At 54.5% G+C, this 15,682-nt stretch overlaps 1 protein-coding gene across 1 annotated transcript; it reads left to right on the plus strand.

Annotated features, from left to right (window-relative positions):
* Nucleotides 1-4,163: 4,163 nt before the first annotated feature.
* CALML4 (calmodulin like 4) lies at nucleotides 4,164-13,916 on the plus strand. The gene is made up of 5 exons (XM_032864610.1): nucleotides 4,164-4,293; nucleotides 4,412-4,442; nucleotides 9,023-9,163; nucleotides 10,853-11,041; nucleotides 13,760-13,916. Exons 1-5 carry the CDS (start codon nucleotides 4,291-4,293, stop codon nucleotides 13,855-13,857), a joined length of 462 nt encoding a protein of 153 aa, XP_032720501.1. The 5' UTR covers nucleotides 4,164-4,290; the 3' UTR covers nucleotides 13,858-13,916.
* The last annotated feature ends 1,766 nt before the right edge of the window (nucleotides 13,917-15,682 follow it).

The raw sequence follows: 15,682 nt of genomic DNA on the forward strand, positions 1-15,682 counted from the left end.
TTGTAACACAGGGATACGCGTTGTGCACATGGATGGGATGTATGTGTGTGTAACTGGTAACTGAGAACATTGGTAAGGATACACGTGCACAAGGACAAGTTGTGTGTGTGTGTGTGTGTGTGTGTGTGTGTATGCACACACACACACATGTACAGAGTGCCCCATTGTTTATATGCAGTTATTTGGATCAAGTTTCTCTTTGGTTTGGATCTTTTCAGGCTGGGCTATAGTTTGAAACCGTATGTCCAGGCCAAGGTCTGGGCCCTGCCTTCTCGTGCATCTGACTCGAGTGGGACACTCTCACTTACTGCTCAGGGCTGGTGTCTTCTTGGGGAGGCTTCTGGTAGCCATGCTGGGTAGGCCTGGTGGGCAGGGCAGCAGCCATGAGGGGACTGGGCTTGTCTTCTGCCACCAGGCTCACCCCTCAGACCTGCCCTGACCCTGGAGGCCAGGTTACAAAGGTTAAGTTAACTTCCTGCATATTGTTGAGCAAAGCACATCCCTCCTCTGGGCCTCCGTTGCACTAGCTGGGACCTGGGCCCAAAGTGTGTCTGGTTGTTGGGGCAGCCTTGGGATGGACAGATCATTCTCTCCTGTCACTGCCCTCTGCTACTCCAGGAAGGGTATGTGCAACGCAGATCCTCACCCAAACTCACGTCATGTGGAGTGCTGCACCGCCCCGACCCTGGAGAGCCAGAGGCCAGCCCACTCCCCTGACCGCCGTTTCCCTCTGCCAGAAGCTGTCTCCCTGCTCCCCACCAGAACTGTGGCACCCTTTCCTGGCACCCTGACCAGGAGGTCTGAGCTGCAGCTGAACGCTGCGTTCTCAAACACTTGCAGTGTGCCCTGAGCCCCATTATAGGGCCAGGAGGCCTTTGGAGGATGTTGGGAGGGGGATCTGGAGGCTCTCCCCCATAGACTTATCTCAGCCTGAATCTCATGCCTTCTGCTCACAGCCCTGCTTCCAGAAAAAGGAAGCTTCATTCCCAGTAGGGAATGAAGGGCCCACCTTCCCCCGGGTCTTGGGGCCAGATCTGCCCACACAGCTGCCCGCACCAGTCTCATTTTCCAGCCAGTGCTGGCTCGGTGAGCTTGTGGATCTCAGGGGGCCTCCTGCCTTGCCTTCCCCAGGCCCTGCCTCCTCTCCTGTGTTCTCAGGGATCCCCATGCCTCAGATGCTCCTTTCATGTTGGGGTCCCTTAGCAGCCCCCTTAGAGGTCCCCAGCCCCGGGTCCCATAGGCAGAGAGAGGTGTGAATAAAGACCAGTGTGGAGCCCAACCTGGCTGGTGGCTGCTGCTTGCTTTGCGTGTGAATTTGGGCAGCAGGAGGGAGTTCCCTGGGGCAGGGGAGAAAGTGGCTGGTGTGAGGCCTGTCAGTGGCTGAGAGCAGGTGCCACTACTGCCCACTGGCCATCCGTGCCACCCTGCGGGATGCTGGGGGTGGGGGACAAGAAGGGCTTCTCCCAGTCAGTCCCAGCTCTCTTCAGAGAAGTCTGGGGCATATGGGGAGTGGGGAGCCAGGAGAGAACCTCTCCAGGCCTGCCTCTCAGAGATGGCCCCTCAGGCCTCCCAGCTGCACTGTCAGCCCATTCCAGAGGCTGAAACAGAAAGGTACCCTTTGGGGGGAGGTGGGGAGTCAGGTTTGTTGGAGGTTGGCCCTGAGCCTTGGGCAAGTCGCTTACTCCCTCGACATCTCAGACTCACCACCCATCTCCTGGGACTTACCAGGGGCTCCTGTTAGCAGACAGCACAGGAAGGGCCATGCTGGACAGGAGACGTTCGATGGTCGCATCGTCAGAGGCTGTGCCCCCACTGGCCCAGCAACCTCGCCAGATCCCTTCCCTGCCTCGAGGACACTTCTTCCACCCGCGTCTCTGGCCAGTTCTCCACAGCAAGACTTGCTGGGTGTCTTATGAGCAGGGACAGGCCTGGTCACGTGGGGCCTGAAGCTCATACAACTTGTGGGGAGGGCAGTCCTTGATAAGAAAACAGAAAAAAAAAAAAAAAGTGAATAAAAAATTAGGTGTGAGGGGCACCTGGTGGGGGGCTTAGTTAAGTGTCTTAACTCTTGATTCTGGCTTTGGTCACGAGCTCAGGGTCTCCCTGCCCCTCCCCCCACCCCAGGGCATGCTCGCTCTTGGTCTCTCTGTCTCTGTCTCTCCATCTCTCTCTAAAATAAATAAACCGTAAAAAAAAAAAATAGGTATGAAAATGAATGTTTAGAATGATTTCGTGTCCCACTTGACTGCAATCTCTTTAGGCAGTTTGCCCAAAAGAGTTTGCTGGAAACATTTCCCTAGAAATACTTCTTAACTGCAACCTGGCTTCACTCCACCTCGCTGACTGGAGGCCAGTGGTTCTCAAAGTGTGGCCCTGACTGGCAGCATCGGGATGGCAGAAGAAAATACAAATTCTTGTCCCATTCTAACGGCCACATCAGAAACTGGTGATGGGGCCCTTCAGGGGAACGAAGTCTCAGCCCCAGGCGGTATTGGAGGGGCTGTTTTTCACGTTGAGTTGAAGGAAGCCCTTCTTGTCCCCCACCCCCAGCATCCCACGGGGTGGCACGGATGGCCAGTGGGCAGTGGTGGCACCTGCTCTCAGCCACTGACAGTTGAAGTGTAGCAGACACACGATGCAATGAAGTTCGCAGCTCCATGGATTTTTGTAGCGACCCCTCGTGGAGCCAACCCTCCCAAGCAGGTGTTTGGGATCACGCACTGACCTAGACCCAAGAAAATACCTTGTCTCCCCCATGAGCTCCATCCCAAACACAGGGTCATTCTGAGCGAGCACTCTGGCCTGGGCCCCCCTGGGGACCTCCCCACAAACCTCAGCTCTGCCCCCCCACCTGCCCCCACACACACCCCTGGCCTCCAAGGCCCCGCCTGACTTTGCTTCACTTCCCCCACAAGGCTGCCAGCAGAAGCTCCCTCCTGTCCCGCCTCCTGTATCCCCCAACAGAGAGGAGTCAAATCCCCCAGCTGAAATTCTCTGGGTCTAGAAACTGATGAGAAGAGGTGACTCAGGAAACACCATTTTGGAGAACAGAAAATCTTCCATGCGGAGGCGGTCAGGAGAGGAGGGAGGGAGAAAAGACCAAGGGCAGGCCCCCCTGTCCACGTTGTACGCGTTAGCAAGAGGGCCCCCTTCCTGCAGGCACGCGCAGCCACTCACCAGGTCCCAGGCGTCCCCTGGGCGGGGGTCCCTTGTGCAGAGCACAGCCTGTTCAGCCCTCCACGGCAATCCTGACAAGGCAGGGGGTGCCCTGGAGTTGGAGCCCCACAGACGGAGCCAGCAGCTGTGGAGGAGAGCCAGGGTGAGACCCAGCTGTGCCCAGTGCGCAGCCCCAGGGAACCACCCCACTTCCGGGGCAAGGACATGGGGACAGTCAGCAGCTTCTACGAGGGGGGGCAAGGGGGCGCCTGTGGGGAGCAGAAGAGGGAAATGAAGAAGAGGAGCCCTTCTGGCTGGGGAAAGTCACCTAAGAGGCCTCCCTGTGAGCCTGCAGGGTAGCTCAACTGTGAGGCCTGGGACCCCAGTGCACACACCCACCCCACCGCTACCCTCAGGGTGTCCGGAAGGAAGGAAGGGGTGAACCGACTGTGTGCTGGCCCTTTGATTCTCTCAACAGCCCTGTGATGAGGCCGCGTGCAGAAATTGAGGCACAGTGCAGTGAAATGATGCGCCAAGGTCACTCAGCAAATGGATCTAAGGGAAGGACTGGACTCCAGCCCAAGAGCACGGAGCCTGGGCCCCTTCTCCCAAGGGCATCCCAAGGCCTTGGCAGTGGGGGCGCCCCCCATTGCTTGGCTGTGCCATCATGGGAGGGGTCCTCTCCGGCCCAGAGGGTGCTGTCCGATGGGTCTTCTGTAATCAGCCCCATCTTAGCCCCAGGGAAGAGACAGGAAAGACCCCCGAGGCACCCCCTTTCTGGGTATCACCAGCCCCACCCCGTCCATGGAGGGCCCCCTAGGAAGGAACTGCAGCATGTGTCCATTTGCCAGAGAGCACCAGCTTCCCAAAGGAAGCAGGACAAGTGGTGGGGGGGGCCCTTCTGCACCCCCATTGACTCACAGCGAAACCTGCGCCGCCAGCCGGGCATCCGAGGCGCAGGGGAAGTTGGAATCTGACCCGGGCGGGCGCCTGGCCTGGTCTCCATGGCAGCGGCAGATTTATTACGGAGCCTCCACCCAGCTTGGCGGACTTTCAACTTGAAGCTGGGAGGAAGGGGACGGAGCAGGCAGTTGTGGGAGCCTCAAGCCCGCAGGCGACAGCCTGAGGCCCAGGATGGTGAGTGGGGGCCTGTGACGTTGTGGAGCCTGGCTGCCCTGGGGCTGGGGGTACAGTGGGGGGTGGGGGGCGCTTTCACGGGCTCCTCTCCCTGACTGTTTTCCTCTCTCTGCTACAGGCCAAGTTCCTTTCCCAGGACCAAATTAATGGTAGGTTGGCGTTGCTCTTTGATTAGCAACTCGCAGCAAAATGTGGGTCTCATTAGGCAATTTGCTCTGCTCGTTTTTTCTGTGGGTGGGAAGGAGGGCAGCTGGTGGGAGAGCCGGGCCCACCCACAGGCAGGGGGCCGCCTGCTGCAGGGGAGGTGGTAGGGCTCAGAGGTGAAGTGTTGGTGTTACAGTTGTCAGTGGGATTTACCCGTGGGGGAAATAGGAGAGGGCGCCCGCTAGAGGCTTCTCCAGGACCAGATAGCTGGATTTGGGAGGAGGGATGGGAGATGGGGGGTGCCCCCGTTAACTGGCTGTGGCTGAGAGCCCTGGTCTGCACTCTCAGGCAGGCACTTCTACTCTCTGGGTCTCAGTCTCCCCATCTGTGAAACGGGGGTGGGCTGAGGAGGCCTCTGCGGTCCCCTGTGCCCTGACATCAAGCAGCATTTGGAGCACTTACTACCTGAGCCCCCAGCCCACCCGGCGCACAGCCGGCCTCAGTGTAGCACAGCATGGAGTTGTGTTTCCAGAAGGCCAGGAGGGGAGAGTTGGGTTACACAGAACCCAGGGGCCTGTCAGAGCCCAGCAAGGGTCCCGCAGGTGTTGGAGGTATGTCTAGCACTTCTTGGGCAGGGATGCCAGAGTTCTGGGCCCTCAGAGCTTGGTCTAGAGTGGGTGGGGGGTAAGGGGTGCAGGGTCTGGGTGGGCACCTTGTCTTAGATGGCTCAATATCCTCAACCCAAGAGAAGGCCAGAGCAGGGACTGTGAAAACATAAGGCCCAGGGCAAGGTCCTCTCTTGCCCAAGTCTAAGGGCAGACTGAGTGGTGACTCAAGGCTGGAGTCCGGCTGTTGGCCTCAGGAACCCCCCTCTACCAACCCACGCCTAGTTCTGAGGCTCACTGCCTTCCCTCCCAGGATTTGTGAAACTCCCAGAAGGCAAGAAGGGACGCTTGCTTCCCTTTGTATCCCTGTATCTGACAGTAAGAAAGCGGCCACTAATGTTTCACGAATGAGAGATTGCACAGAGGTAGCTCACCGGAGTGGTAAGGGCGGGAGTCTTGGAGGCAGCAGACTGGGGGTTCCATCATCTCTGAGCCTCAGTTTCTCCTCTGTGAAGTAGGGAGAATGACACTGTGAGCAAGGGCCAGAGAGGATGTCAGTCAGGCACATGGTGTCACCCAGACTCGCTCTAGCTAGCATGAGCTGGGTGGTATGAATATTTTGAGGTGCTTGTTAAAATCAGTCATTATTAAATAAAGTAGCATCAAACAGTGTTTGAATCCCTGCATCTATACAGTGAATGTTTTAAAATAAACCTATCATCAGTGCTGAAGATTTGAAAGAGGTTTCAGTTTAATGAATTTGTACAAGGGTGAGAAATAGTGTAATGGTAACTCACCAGATTTAATGACCATACCTTCACTGGGCAAAGAGTTGCATTCATTGGCATGCGGCCTCGCTCGGCGAACCATGGTTGGATGGAAACTGTAGGCTGGCGAGGGACACGAGAGCTGGCAAAACTCACTTGTGACAATCAGCTGGCTGGAACGGAACTTATAGAGAACAGTGCACATTTTATCGTTACTTATAAGTGGCGTGCTATATGTCCTTAATGTCTGTAAATGTCATAATAAACTTGGTTACCTATGCCATCAGAGCTGGTTGTTACACCTGCACCAGCACACAGCTGGTGTTAATCTAGGCCCTGGGGAGGCCCTCTCTTGCTCCAGGGCCTTTGCGTTCCCAAAGGGAAGACCTGAGGGGGATTTTTAACCTATTCTTTCCTTCACCAAATATGAGTCCTTTCTTTGTGCCAGCCCAGGTCTAGGCGCTAAAATACGGCAGCAAACACGACAGACAAAATCCATTCACTCGCTCACACACAGGGAGGATGGGGACAACAAAAGCAGTAACATATATGGGAGGTTAGAGGGCCTGCCCTTCAGAAGAAAAGGCCAGAAAGGGGGAGCAGGGAGGTGTGGGAGTCATGGAGGATGGAAGGGGGCTGCAAGGAGAATGGCCTGCTGTCCTGCTCTAGCTCGGGAGTCCCCATTCAGCTGTGGCCTTCTGGGTAGACCTTTCAATGGTATATTTGTCAAGGTGGGAAGATAGAACGTGTTTTATCTAACAGTTAGGAGATGGGACTCCATTTGCCCCTGACCCCGCTGCTGTCAGGGGCATGGTCCCAGTCACTCATCCATGTGGGAGAGGCAGTCTGCCTGTCTGTAAAGTCTGGCCAATTCTGGGTCCCAAGGGTGTGATGGGCATCAGGCAGGGACAACAACAGTCACAGGCTGAGGTCTCAGGGGGCACACTCAGAAGACAAGGTGGGTGATGGTCATGAGAGGTCCCCAGGAAGGGCGCTGGGAGAGTTTTAAGCCCTACATGCAGGGTGGATCCCTCAGGGTGCCCCCACATTAGTGGTGGCATCACCCCCACTGGCATGGGGCCCTCTTGGATGGAATCGGGTTTTGCAGGAACCAAAGGTGGGATCTTAGGCCAGGCTCCGGTGCTGCTTCCTCTAGACCACTTCAGTTCCTGTCCCTGCTCATGTGTTCTGGCCCTCTCCAAGCCCAGGCTCTGGAAAGTTCTGAAAGGGCTAGGCTTTCCCCTTCAGCCTCTCCACAGGCACAAAGTTGGCTAATTGTCCCTAAACCCCACCAGGGAAGCTGCCTTTTATTAGCAGCGCCCCTGAAATCCTCAAGGAGAGGCCTTAATTGGGGAACATGAAAGGGCCTTAGGGCAAAAGCTGGGGACCTTCCTTCAGCCTCCCCCTACTCCCCTCTACCCTCTGGTGGCCTCTGCCTGGGAAACCAGCATCCAGAGTGGCCTGGGTGGAGCTCTGCTTCAGAGTCCAGACTGCCTCCCCCCCACCAACCTCCCTCCCCAGGCCCTCAGCTGCCACAGCCCTCAGTGGCTCCCCCGAACTACGGGAACAGTAGAGGCACTGCACTGGGCATCACAGGGGCATGGCAGGATGAAACAAGGGCCCAGGGGAAGTGCTCGGTAGAGTGAGCCTGCCATTGGTTTTATTATTATCAGCTGAGGAGCAGCTGGCCCGGGCCACAGAGGCACAGGGGAGCTGAATGCTGAGAGGCCTCCATGGGGCTCTGCTGTGGGGCTCAGGGATTAGAGTCACCGGGGAAGCTCTTGACCAATTCTGCCCGCAGCCCCACCCCAGCCTGTCTGGGAATCTCGGAGGTGGGGCCCAGGCATCCTCCCCAGCTCCTTGCTGGCCCCATAGTGCCCTGAGGGCAGGGAGCTGGGCTTTGCTGTGTCTAGGGGAGCCTTAGCTCGGGCAGCCACAGCATCTCCTCCCCAGGAGGAGGGGTCAGGAGAGCAGCCAACCAGATTTAGTCCCACGGAGTCTTTAAGAATAGGACCAGGGGGACACCTGGGTGGCTCAGTTGGTTAAGCCGCTGCCTTCGGCTCAGGCCATGATGCCAGGGTCCTGGGATCGAGTCCCACGTTGGGCTCCTTGCCCTGCAGGGAGCCTGCTTCTCTCTCTGCCTGTGCCTACCACTCTGCCTGCTTATGTGTGCGCTCTCTCTCTCTCTAACAAATAAATAAAAAATCTTAAAAAAAAAAAAAAAAGAATAGGACCAGGGTGGGGCGCCTGGGTGGGTTAGTGGGTTGGGCCTCTGCCTTCGGCTCGGATCATGGTCTTGGGGTCCTGGAATCGAGCCCCACGTCGGGCTCTCTGTTCGACAGGGAGCCTGCTTCCCCCTCTCTCTCTGCCTGCCTCCCCCTCTCTCTCTGCCTGCCTCTCTGCCTACTTGTGGTCTGTCAAATAAATAAAATAAAAGTCTTTAAAAAAAAAGAATTGGACCAGGGCTATCTGTGTCAGAGGACTGCCTGAGGGTTTAGCAGCCTGGAGGTGGGAGGCTGGAGAGTGGACACAGCAGTGCTCACAGATGTGATAATAACTCACCAGATAGGACAGCCATTCTCCACCACGCCTTCCCAGAGGGGATTTCTACCAGTGGCATTAAATTCCCTGGTTTCCCATATACGTCTTTGCAAAGGTACTCTAGAGTCTGCAGGCCCTGCTGTAAACTCCTGGTCTCCATGGGCTGGCCTGGAGGGTAGGATTGCTTTCCTTTGGTTTTAGTCAGTTATGGAAGGGGAGAAAAGAGGAAAGGGGAAAAAAAAAAAAAAAAAAACAAAAAAACAAAAAAAAAAAAAAAGAAGAAAGAGGGGAGGGAGAGAGACAGAGGAGGCAGAAGGGAAGTCAGGAGGGGGAGGGGATAGGGGTTGCCAGATAAAATATAGGCCACCCAGTTAAATTTGGATTTCAGATAAACAACAAAGCCTTTTTAGTATAAGTATATCCCATGCAAAACGTGGGGCATACTTATACTAAAAATGTATTCCTTATTTATCTGAAATTCAGTTTAACTTGTCAGCCCTGTATTTTTATTTGCTGTGTCTGGAAACTCAAGAGGAGAGTCAGCAAGGAGAAGGGAAAGGAAGGGAAAAGGAAGGGAAAGGAAGGGGAGGGGAGGGGAAGGGCAAGGCAAGGCATGGGTGTGGAGGGCAATTACATGCAGTTGACTCTTCCTTCTGGGCTGTCTGTGCACAGAGTACAAGGAATGCTTCTCCCTGTATGACAAGGAGCAGCGGGGGAAGATAAAAGCCACTGACCTCATGGTGGTGATGAGGTGCCTGGGGGCTAGCCCAACACCAGGGGAGGTACAGCGGCACCTGCAGATCCACGGGATTGGTGAGTGGTTTGGGCCAGACATGGCTGCTGGAGGGGCACACACCAGCTGGGCTGGGGGTGGGGAGCAAGTCCTGTAGCTGGCGTCTTGGGGCAGGGCCCAGTAGGTGGGTACAGATGGCAGGGGTATGAAGAGCTCAGACGTTTGAGGGGCGGGTGGGCGTCGGAGCTCAGCAGGTGGGCGTCGGAGCTCAGCAGCAGAAGCTATGGAGACATCTGGCCAGGTGTGCTGTGTATCACTCAGGCTTCCTGGAAGCCCCCCAGCAATCAGCGACATGCCTGTTTGTCACAGAGGAACACAGGGTCTAGGCATTCCATTATCACAAACCTGCAGTAAAGACTGTGTTAACAGTGATCCCACGTGTTGGGACAATTTCCCTTCACTGAGTATTTGTCCCATGCTTAGCTCAAACAACTCTGTGAAGTACGCACCATCCTCCTGTTTTACAGGTAAGGACCAAGGTTCAGAGCCATTAGGTAATTTGCCCAAGTTCTTAACCCAGTGGTGGAATCAGGGTTGGGACCTGATTCTTCTTTCAAAGACCGACCTCCTAAACACTGTGCAACACTCTGAGAAAAAAGGGTAGAAGAAAACCTAGCCAAGATGCTACCATAATTGTTCTCTCTGGTGATGGGATTAGGGATGATTTTCATTCCCTTTATTGTTTCTTGCATGTTTGATGATGGGAACACCTAGGACTTTTATAACCAGAAACAAGTTTTATTTAAAAAAAAAAAATGAGAAAAACCAGAGAGGTGTTAGAGGCCAGATAGATGTTTGCCCTGGTAGTTGGACACACAGGAAGGAAAGCCTGGCCCAGAGGAAGGAGGTGGACTGGAAAGTGCACTTGACCTGGAGCCCAGAGGTGACTTCTGGGTGCCTGGACCTCGTTTCCTCACCCATCGGCTAGGGTTACTCTGAGGTCCCATCAGAGTGTACTTGCAGCAGCACTGGGAGGCCATGGCGGGTGGGGGGGCTTCTGAAGATCTGGAGCCGGCTGATGGGGTGCTCAGGGACTGAGATCCCCATTTCCAGCTCTGAATGGGGTGGTGGTTTCCTTTGGCTTCTGTGTCCTCCAAACAGGAAGTTGTGGTCAGGGGAGGTTCTGATTTCCTGCAGTTGTAGCTGGCCAGCGCCTGGGCTGAGGCCTGCAGGCATGCTTGGAGGAGGGGCCTGGGCTGGAGAGACCAGGGCAGAGGCTGTGGTGAGGGGGAAGGCCGAATAGGGGGTGAGGCTGGGGCTTGAGGCTTCAGGTGGGGTGACCTGTCCGTCCTTGTGGGTGTGCTGCAGTGGCTGCCGAGGAAGGACGGATGCAGAGAGTACTTCCTTCCAGCTCAGGGCAGGAGGGGAGCCCCCGGATGGGAGCAGAGGAAGTGTGCCCCATCCTGGTCCTGCCACCACCCTGTGAGGTGACTCCATGCTCTGGGGCCTCTGTTGCCTTAGTGGGCAAAATGGGGCAAGGGTCATCCCGGTCACTGAGGGCTCCTGAGAGGATTCACGAGGCAGATCCATGGTGGGAGGGGGGTTCTGTAGGAAGGGCTGCATCCTCCTCACGATAACTGTCGCCAGCAGGGCAGTTCCTGAGTTGGGGGCCCTTGAGCCGGCCATAGACTTGGGCAGGAGGCCATTTAGCTTCTCCAAGAAGAGCCGCTTCCTCCCTGCTCAGTCTGCTGTGTTGGGGGTTTTCCCAGACAGAGATGGAGAGCTGGATTTCTCCACTTTCCTGACCATCATGCACTCGCAAATAAAACAAGAAGATCCAAAGAAAGAAATTCTTTTGGCCATGTTGATGACAGACAAGGAGAAGAAAGGCTACATCATGGCGTCTGAGCTGCGGTCCAAACTCATGAAACTGGGGGAGAAGCTCACCCACAAGGAAGGTAAAGGCCTGAGTCCCTCTTTTGCAACAGTGAGGGTGGAGTGGGGGGTGGGGGGGAAGGACAGCAAAGCCCAGTCAGCAGGACTGTGCCGACACCGCATGTGATCTTCACCCAGATGGCTGTGACTCCGTGTCACGCTCAGTGAACTCGAGCCCAAGGGAAAAAGTAGGGGCCCGAGAGTGACGGGAGAAGGCTGCCAGGGTGAGGGAAGGCCTGGGGAGACCATGCTAGGATCTACTTGGGCCTTCATTTAGTGCTCACAAGACCCCTGGAGGCACCAGTGCCCTTGTTATACTGACCAACAGGTGACAAACTGGGGCGTGAATGCAAGTCTGTTCGACACACACATGGCCCCTCAGACTCTTTCCCTTTGCCAAAGCTGTCTTCTGAAGTGGTTGCTGATGCCGAGGGTTTCCAAACTGAGATGCTACTTTGCCCCCCTCTCATGACTCAGCTGGTTTGAAGTGCTCTTCCAGAAGGAGCGTCTGCGGCTGCCTTTGCCTCGCATCTTCCGGCAGGCCACTGGGCCTTCCTGCCTTGGAGCAGGAGGGGCTGCGGTCTTCTGGGCACGCCCTTTGGCTATTGTAGGAGGTGACCCCCATGCTGGGCCGCCAGCCAGCATTCTTCCAGCCTTGCCCCTCCACCCTGTCACAGCAGCCGTCCGGGGGCTGCCACCAGAGGCTGGCATTTCCAGTTTGGCTGCTGGGCCTGCCGGTGGCAGGGATGCGAGTGCTGGGCTGGGACACAGGCAGGTGGAGGGAAAGGCTTTGGGAATGGTGGACCTTTAGCCTTTGGTTAAATCACAACAAACCGGTGGCTTGAATTCGATTTGATGCCTGGCTCCCCCTCATTCTGGGGGGCCCTCAGAAGTGTTTCTTAACCTCTCTCAGCCTCCACGGTTTCCTGGTTGGGAAACGACAGTACAGTAGACAATCCCTCAGGTCCCTCCAGGAGCTAGCATTCTGTAAAGCAGTCTGCTTAGATTTTATCTGCAGTCACTAAGGCACAGCACAGAGCATTTAAAAATAGCGCTACAGACGGCACACTGAGCTCTCCCTGCTTTCTCGGGCTGGCAGCGACCGTGAGCTCATCTTTCACTGTGGCTGCGTTCATGGGAACGTGGGACGCAAGGGCTCTCCTTTGCGCTCAGGCTCTTAGGACACTGCTCGGCCTCTTATGTTGCAGGTGGAGTGCTGGCGGTGGGGGGGGGCGCGGAGGGGGCAGCAGAGGCCTTCATTCTCAGGGTTAATGATCTCTGTCTGAAGCCGTGCCCTGGCCCCCCAGACTCACACCCATCTCTTGTTTGTTTAACCAGGGAAGAAACATTCCAAACAAACTGGTAATGTGTTCCAGACAAGCAGGAAGACCCACTTCCCTTCCTCTTGCTATGGGAGGGAGGAAAGATGATATGAGAAGTAGGAATCCTTTACCCTGGGTGACTAAAAGAACATCTTCAATTTTATTAAGCATCTTCCGAAGGCTGGAGGAGGCTGCCGGGAGGCCTCCATTCTAAGGCCTGGAACAGGCTGATTTCAGCCCCCTGGGCCTTTGTGGGATCTGAGTGAACCCAGAAGGCGTGGTCAGCGCTCAGCCGAGGAGTACAGCCCCTCTTGGGGACAGGAGGGGCCTGTATGCTTGAGCTGCAGCTGCCACTGGGCCTGTCCACTGGAAAGGGTTGACCCCAATGGCTGATGGGTAGAAGCTTCTCCATGAAATAGGATAAATTACAGTCTCCTCAACATTCTAAAAATACTGAGAACCATCATCAGCTTAGGCACTGAGCATAGTAATTACATTTTAGAGGAGGATGGATAGTTAAGCAGAGAATCACAGGAGATTTTCCAACTGCCCAGAATTATGTATCAGGGACTTCTAGCGCCAGGGAAGCTGACACAGGGCAGTGAAACAGTTTTTGCAAGGGGATGAGGATGGGCCCAAAGAGCCAAAGGTAGGTTGGCACCAAGAGGCCACTGTGGAGAAATGGAGGTTGAAATGGACTTTCTTGCCAATATCTGGGACAAGCTAGTATTTTGTCCCAAGAATCCAGAACCAGAAGAAACAAGTAAATGAAGTGATTTTTTTTTTTTGAGCGATGTCAGAGAACAATGACACTTTTGTACACTTTGAGCTTTAGACACAGTTGAATTTATCTTCTCTCCTACTACCCCTGCCCCCTAAACACACACGTTTTAAAAAAGAGGTGATGGTGGCAGACACCACTTGTCACCAAGTCCCCGCTTGGGGTGGGGCAGGAAGGGAAAGCAGGCAGGCTGGGGGCAGGCCAAAGCTACGGGCAGGGTGGCCCAGGATGGGGCTGTTCTGCCGGGAGACTGAGGGAGTGGGTTATAGAAGGTAACATCCATACCAAATATTTCTGGAAATACAGGCGCAGGGGTCAGATATTTTCGTTAGAAAAAAAAAAAAAGACAAAGAAGCAAGCAAGCACCAGGTGGCTTCAGTGACGGACTCACCACTAGCACATCCCCACACTCTACCTGGGCCCCTGCAGAAAACCTGATTCACTCAAAACTGAATCCATGTCTTCAGGGATAGGGGTGAGTCATCCTGTTCTGTTCACTGGTTAATTTCCTGGTCTTCAGGAACAGTCCACTGGACACCAGGAAAGACCTCTGGGGAGCTTCAACCCCCAATAACTAATTCGATGTCCTATAATGTAACACTATAGCCAAACTGAAAAATTAATGTGATTTATTGCAGTGGATGATCTTTTCAAGGAAGCAAATATTGAACCAAATGGCAAAGTGAAGTACGATGAATTTATCCACAAGATCACCATTCCTGTGTGGGACTACTGAACGAAGAGAATTTCAAGAGAGCCTCCCCCAGGCCTGAAAACTCAGACTGTGAAGTTTTTCAAAAGAAAAGGCTCTTTTACCCTGGGGGGCTGCTGGTAAATGCTGCAGCAAGATGAGCTGAGCTGACTGCAGCGGTGGTGGGGCGGAAACTCAGCAATGACACGAAATGGTTTCAGCCTGGCATCAGCAGTCTTTAATAAAAGATTTGTATTGATTTTTAACAAGTGCCATTAGTCCAGCATTTTACGGCATCGAGAGAGCCTTTGGTTTACAGTTGGGCCTGGGTTCCAGTTCTGACTCTGCCATGTCCCAGCTGTGTGACTCTGGGTAAGTCATTTCACCCCTTAAAGCCTCAGTCGGATCCCTAAACTCAAGGTGGACTCCGACTTCTTACCTCATGGAGCCTACTGAGGGTGTCTGTTTTTGGTGCTGGAACCATCTTCCACATTTCCAAAGTAAAGCCAGTGCTGAGCAGAAAACTAGCATCAAGCAAAGAGCTAAAACAAATGAACGAACAAGTATGGTTAACATTTCTGGCAGCACCATGGGGCCACTTTACACATTCTTATTCCCAGCGTGACACACAGTGACATGGTCAGGATATTCATTCATAAACACAGAGTACAGAGTGAACACAGTCACGTTCAACAAGAGGCATCAGCTAGACGGCAGGGAGGGCGATGGGACTTTGCAACCTACACCACAGGCCACCAGATGTGACCTGCTGCCTTCGTCAGAGCCTTGCGGAGCTGGAGGAGCTCCTGTCCGTTTTGAGCTCTCCTGTTATCAGAGAGGGTCACGACACTAGGACGGTGGGCCAAATTGATCAGAGATGGAAAGCAATAAAGGGATGGAAGAGGCCATGGCCAGCATACAGCAAGAGCCCCACTGGGACCTCTTCAAGCCCGAGCAGGGTTTTCAGTGAGGTTTGTAACCAGGAGGGGCCGGGCTGGCACTGCTTGTGTGCTCATACATTTGTGGATCCTGCTGGTACTGTCAGCACAGCCCTAAAAAGGGCTGGAGTCCCACACCAGCACGTTGAGCAGGCAGAGGCCAGAGCTCTAAGTACAGAGATCTTCATCCTTATATGTCTCAAAATTGGGCTCTCTAGGCTGTGGCTTTGTTTACTGGTGCCTTAGTGGCTCAAGAAAAAGAAAACGAAATGAAGAGGGAGGAGTGTCTTTTGGGAAGTTACACAAAACACAAATCTAAGGGCTAAGCACCAGCGAAACTGCAGGGGACAGACCTGCGCAGATCAGATAATCGGCCAATTATCTCACGATGCTGTAGCTTTCAGACCTAACCAGGGTCCTCAGAAAGGAGAGACTTTCATTTTCCCAGCAGTGTAACTGCCAGTGGGGGCGAGCAGGAATTCCTAGGAGCTGTAGAAAGGTCCTGTAGGAGGCAGGCAGCAAGTGGCTCAGACACTAAGCAGGTGAGGTCATGACCGTCTGGCTGGGGGAGCCCAGGCTCACACGGTACAAGGGCACATCCAGGTTTTGTGCGGTCTGAGGCTTATACTCTTGGAAGGCCTTCTTTCAAGAATACATGAATAGAAGTACATAATCGTTAGGGCTACTCCCAGGACTCTTCTAGAGGCCAAAGTGGGGGCAGGGCACACACTGGTTCTTAAACTTACATTAAGTCGAAGGCTCCTCGGGCACCTCATCAAGAAACGCTGCATTTCACTTTCAGGGAAGGCTTAAGGGTCCTGCCCCCACATCTCTTTCTGACTCATCATGGACGTTAGGAAGCAAGTCCTGCACTGCTGAGCTGAACACCACGGATGAGACAGGGTATATACCCAGGAGTTGGAGGGACAGGA

Source organism: Lontra canadensis, unplaced genomic scaffold (genome assembly GCF_010015895.1).
Source record: "Lontra canadensis isolate GAN:19392208 unplaced genomic scaffold, GSC_riverotter_1.0 scaffold28, whole genome shotgun sequence".
NCBI lineage: Eukaryota > Metazoa > Chordata > Mammalia > Carnivora > Mustelidae > Lontra > Lontra canadensis.

Bases quoted from the DNA above. Each gene is read 5' to 3' on its own strand.
- CALML4 (XM_032864610.1), top strand. The intron at 4,443-9,022 runs GTAGGTTGGCGT...GTCTGTGCACAG, and splicing joins TTCCCAGGACCAAATTAATG to AGTACAAGGAATGCTTCTCC. The intron at 9,164-10,852 runs GTGAGTGGTTTG...GGGTTTTCCCAG, and splicing joins CCTGCAGATCCACGGGATTG to ACAGAGATGGAGAGCTGGAT.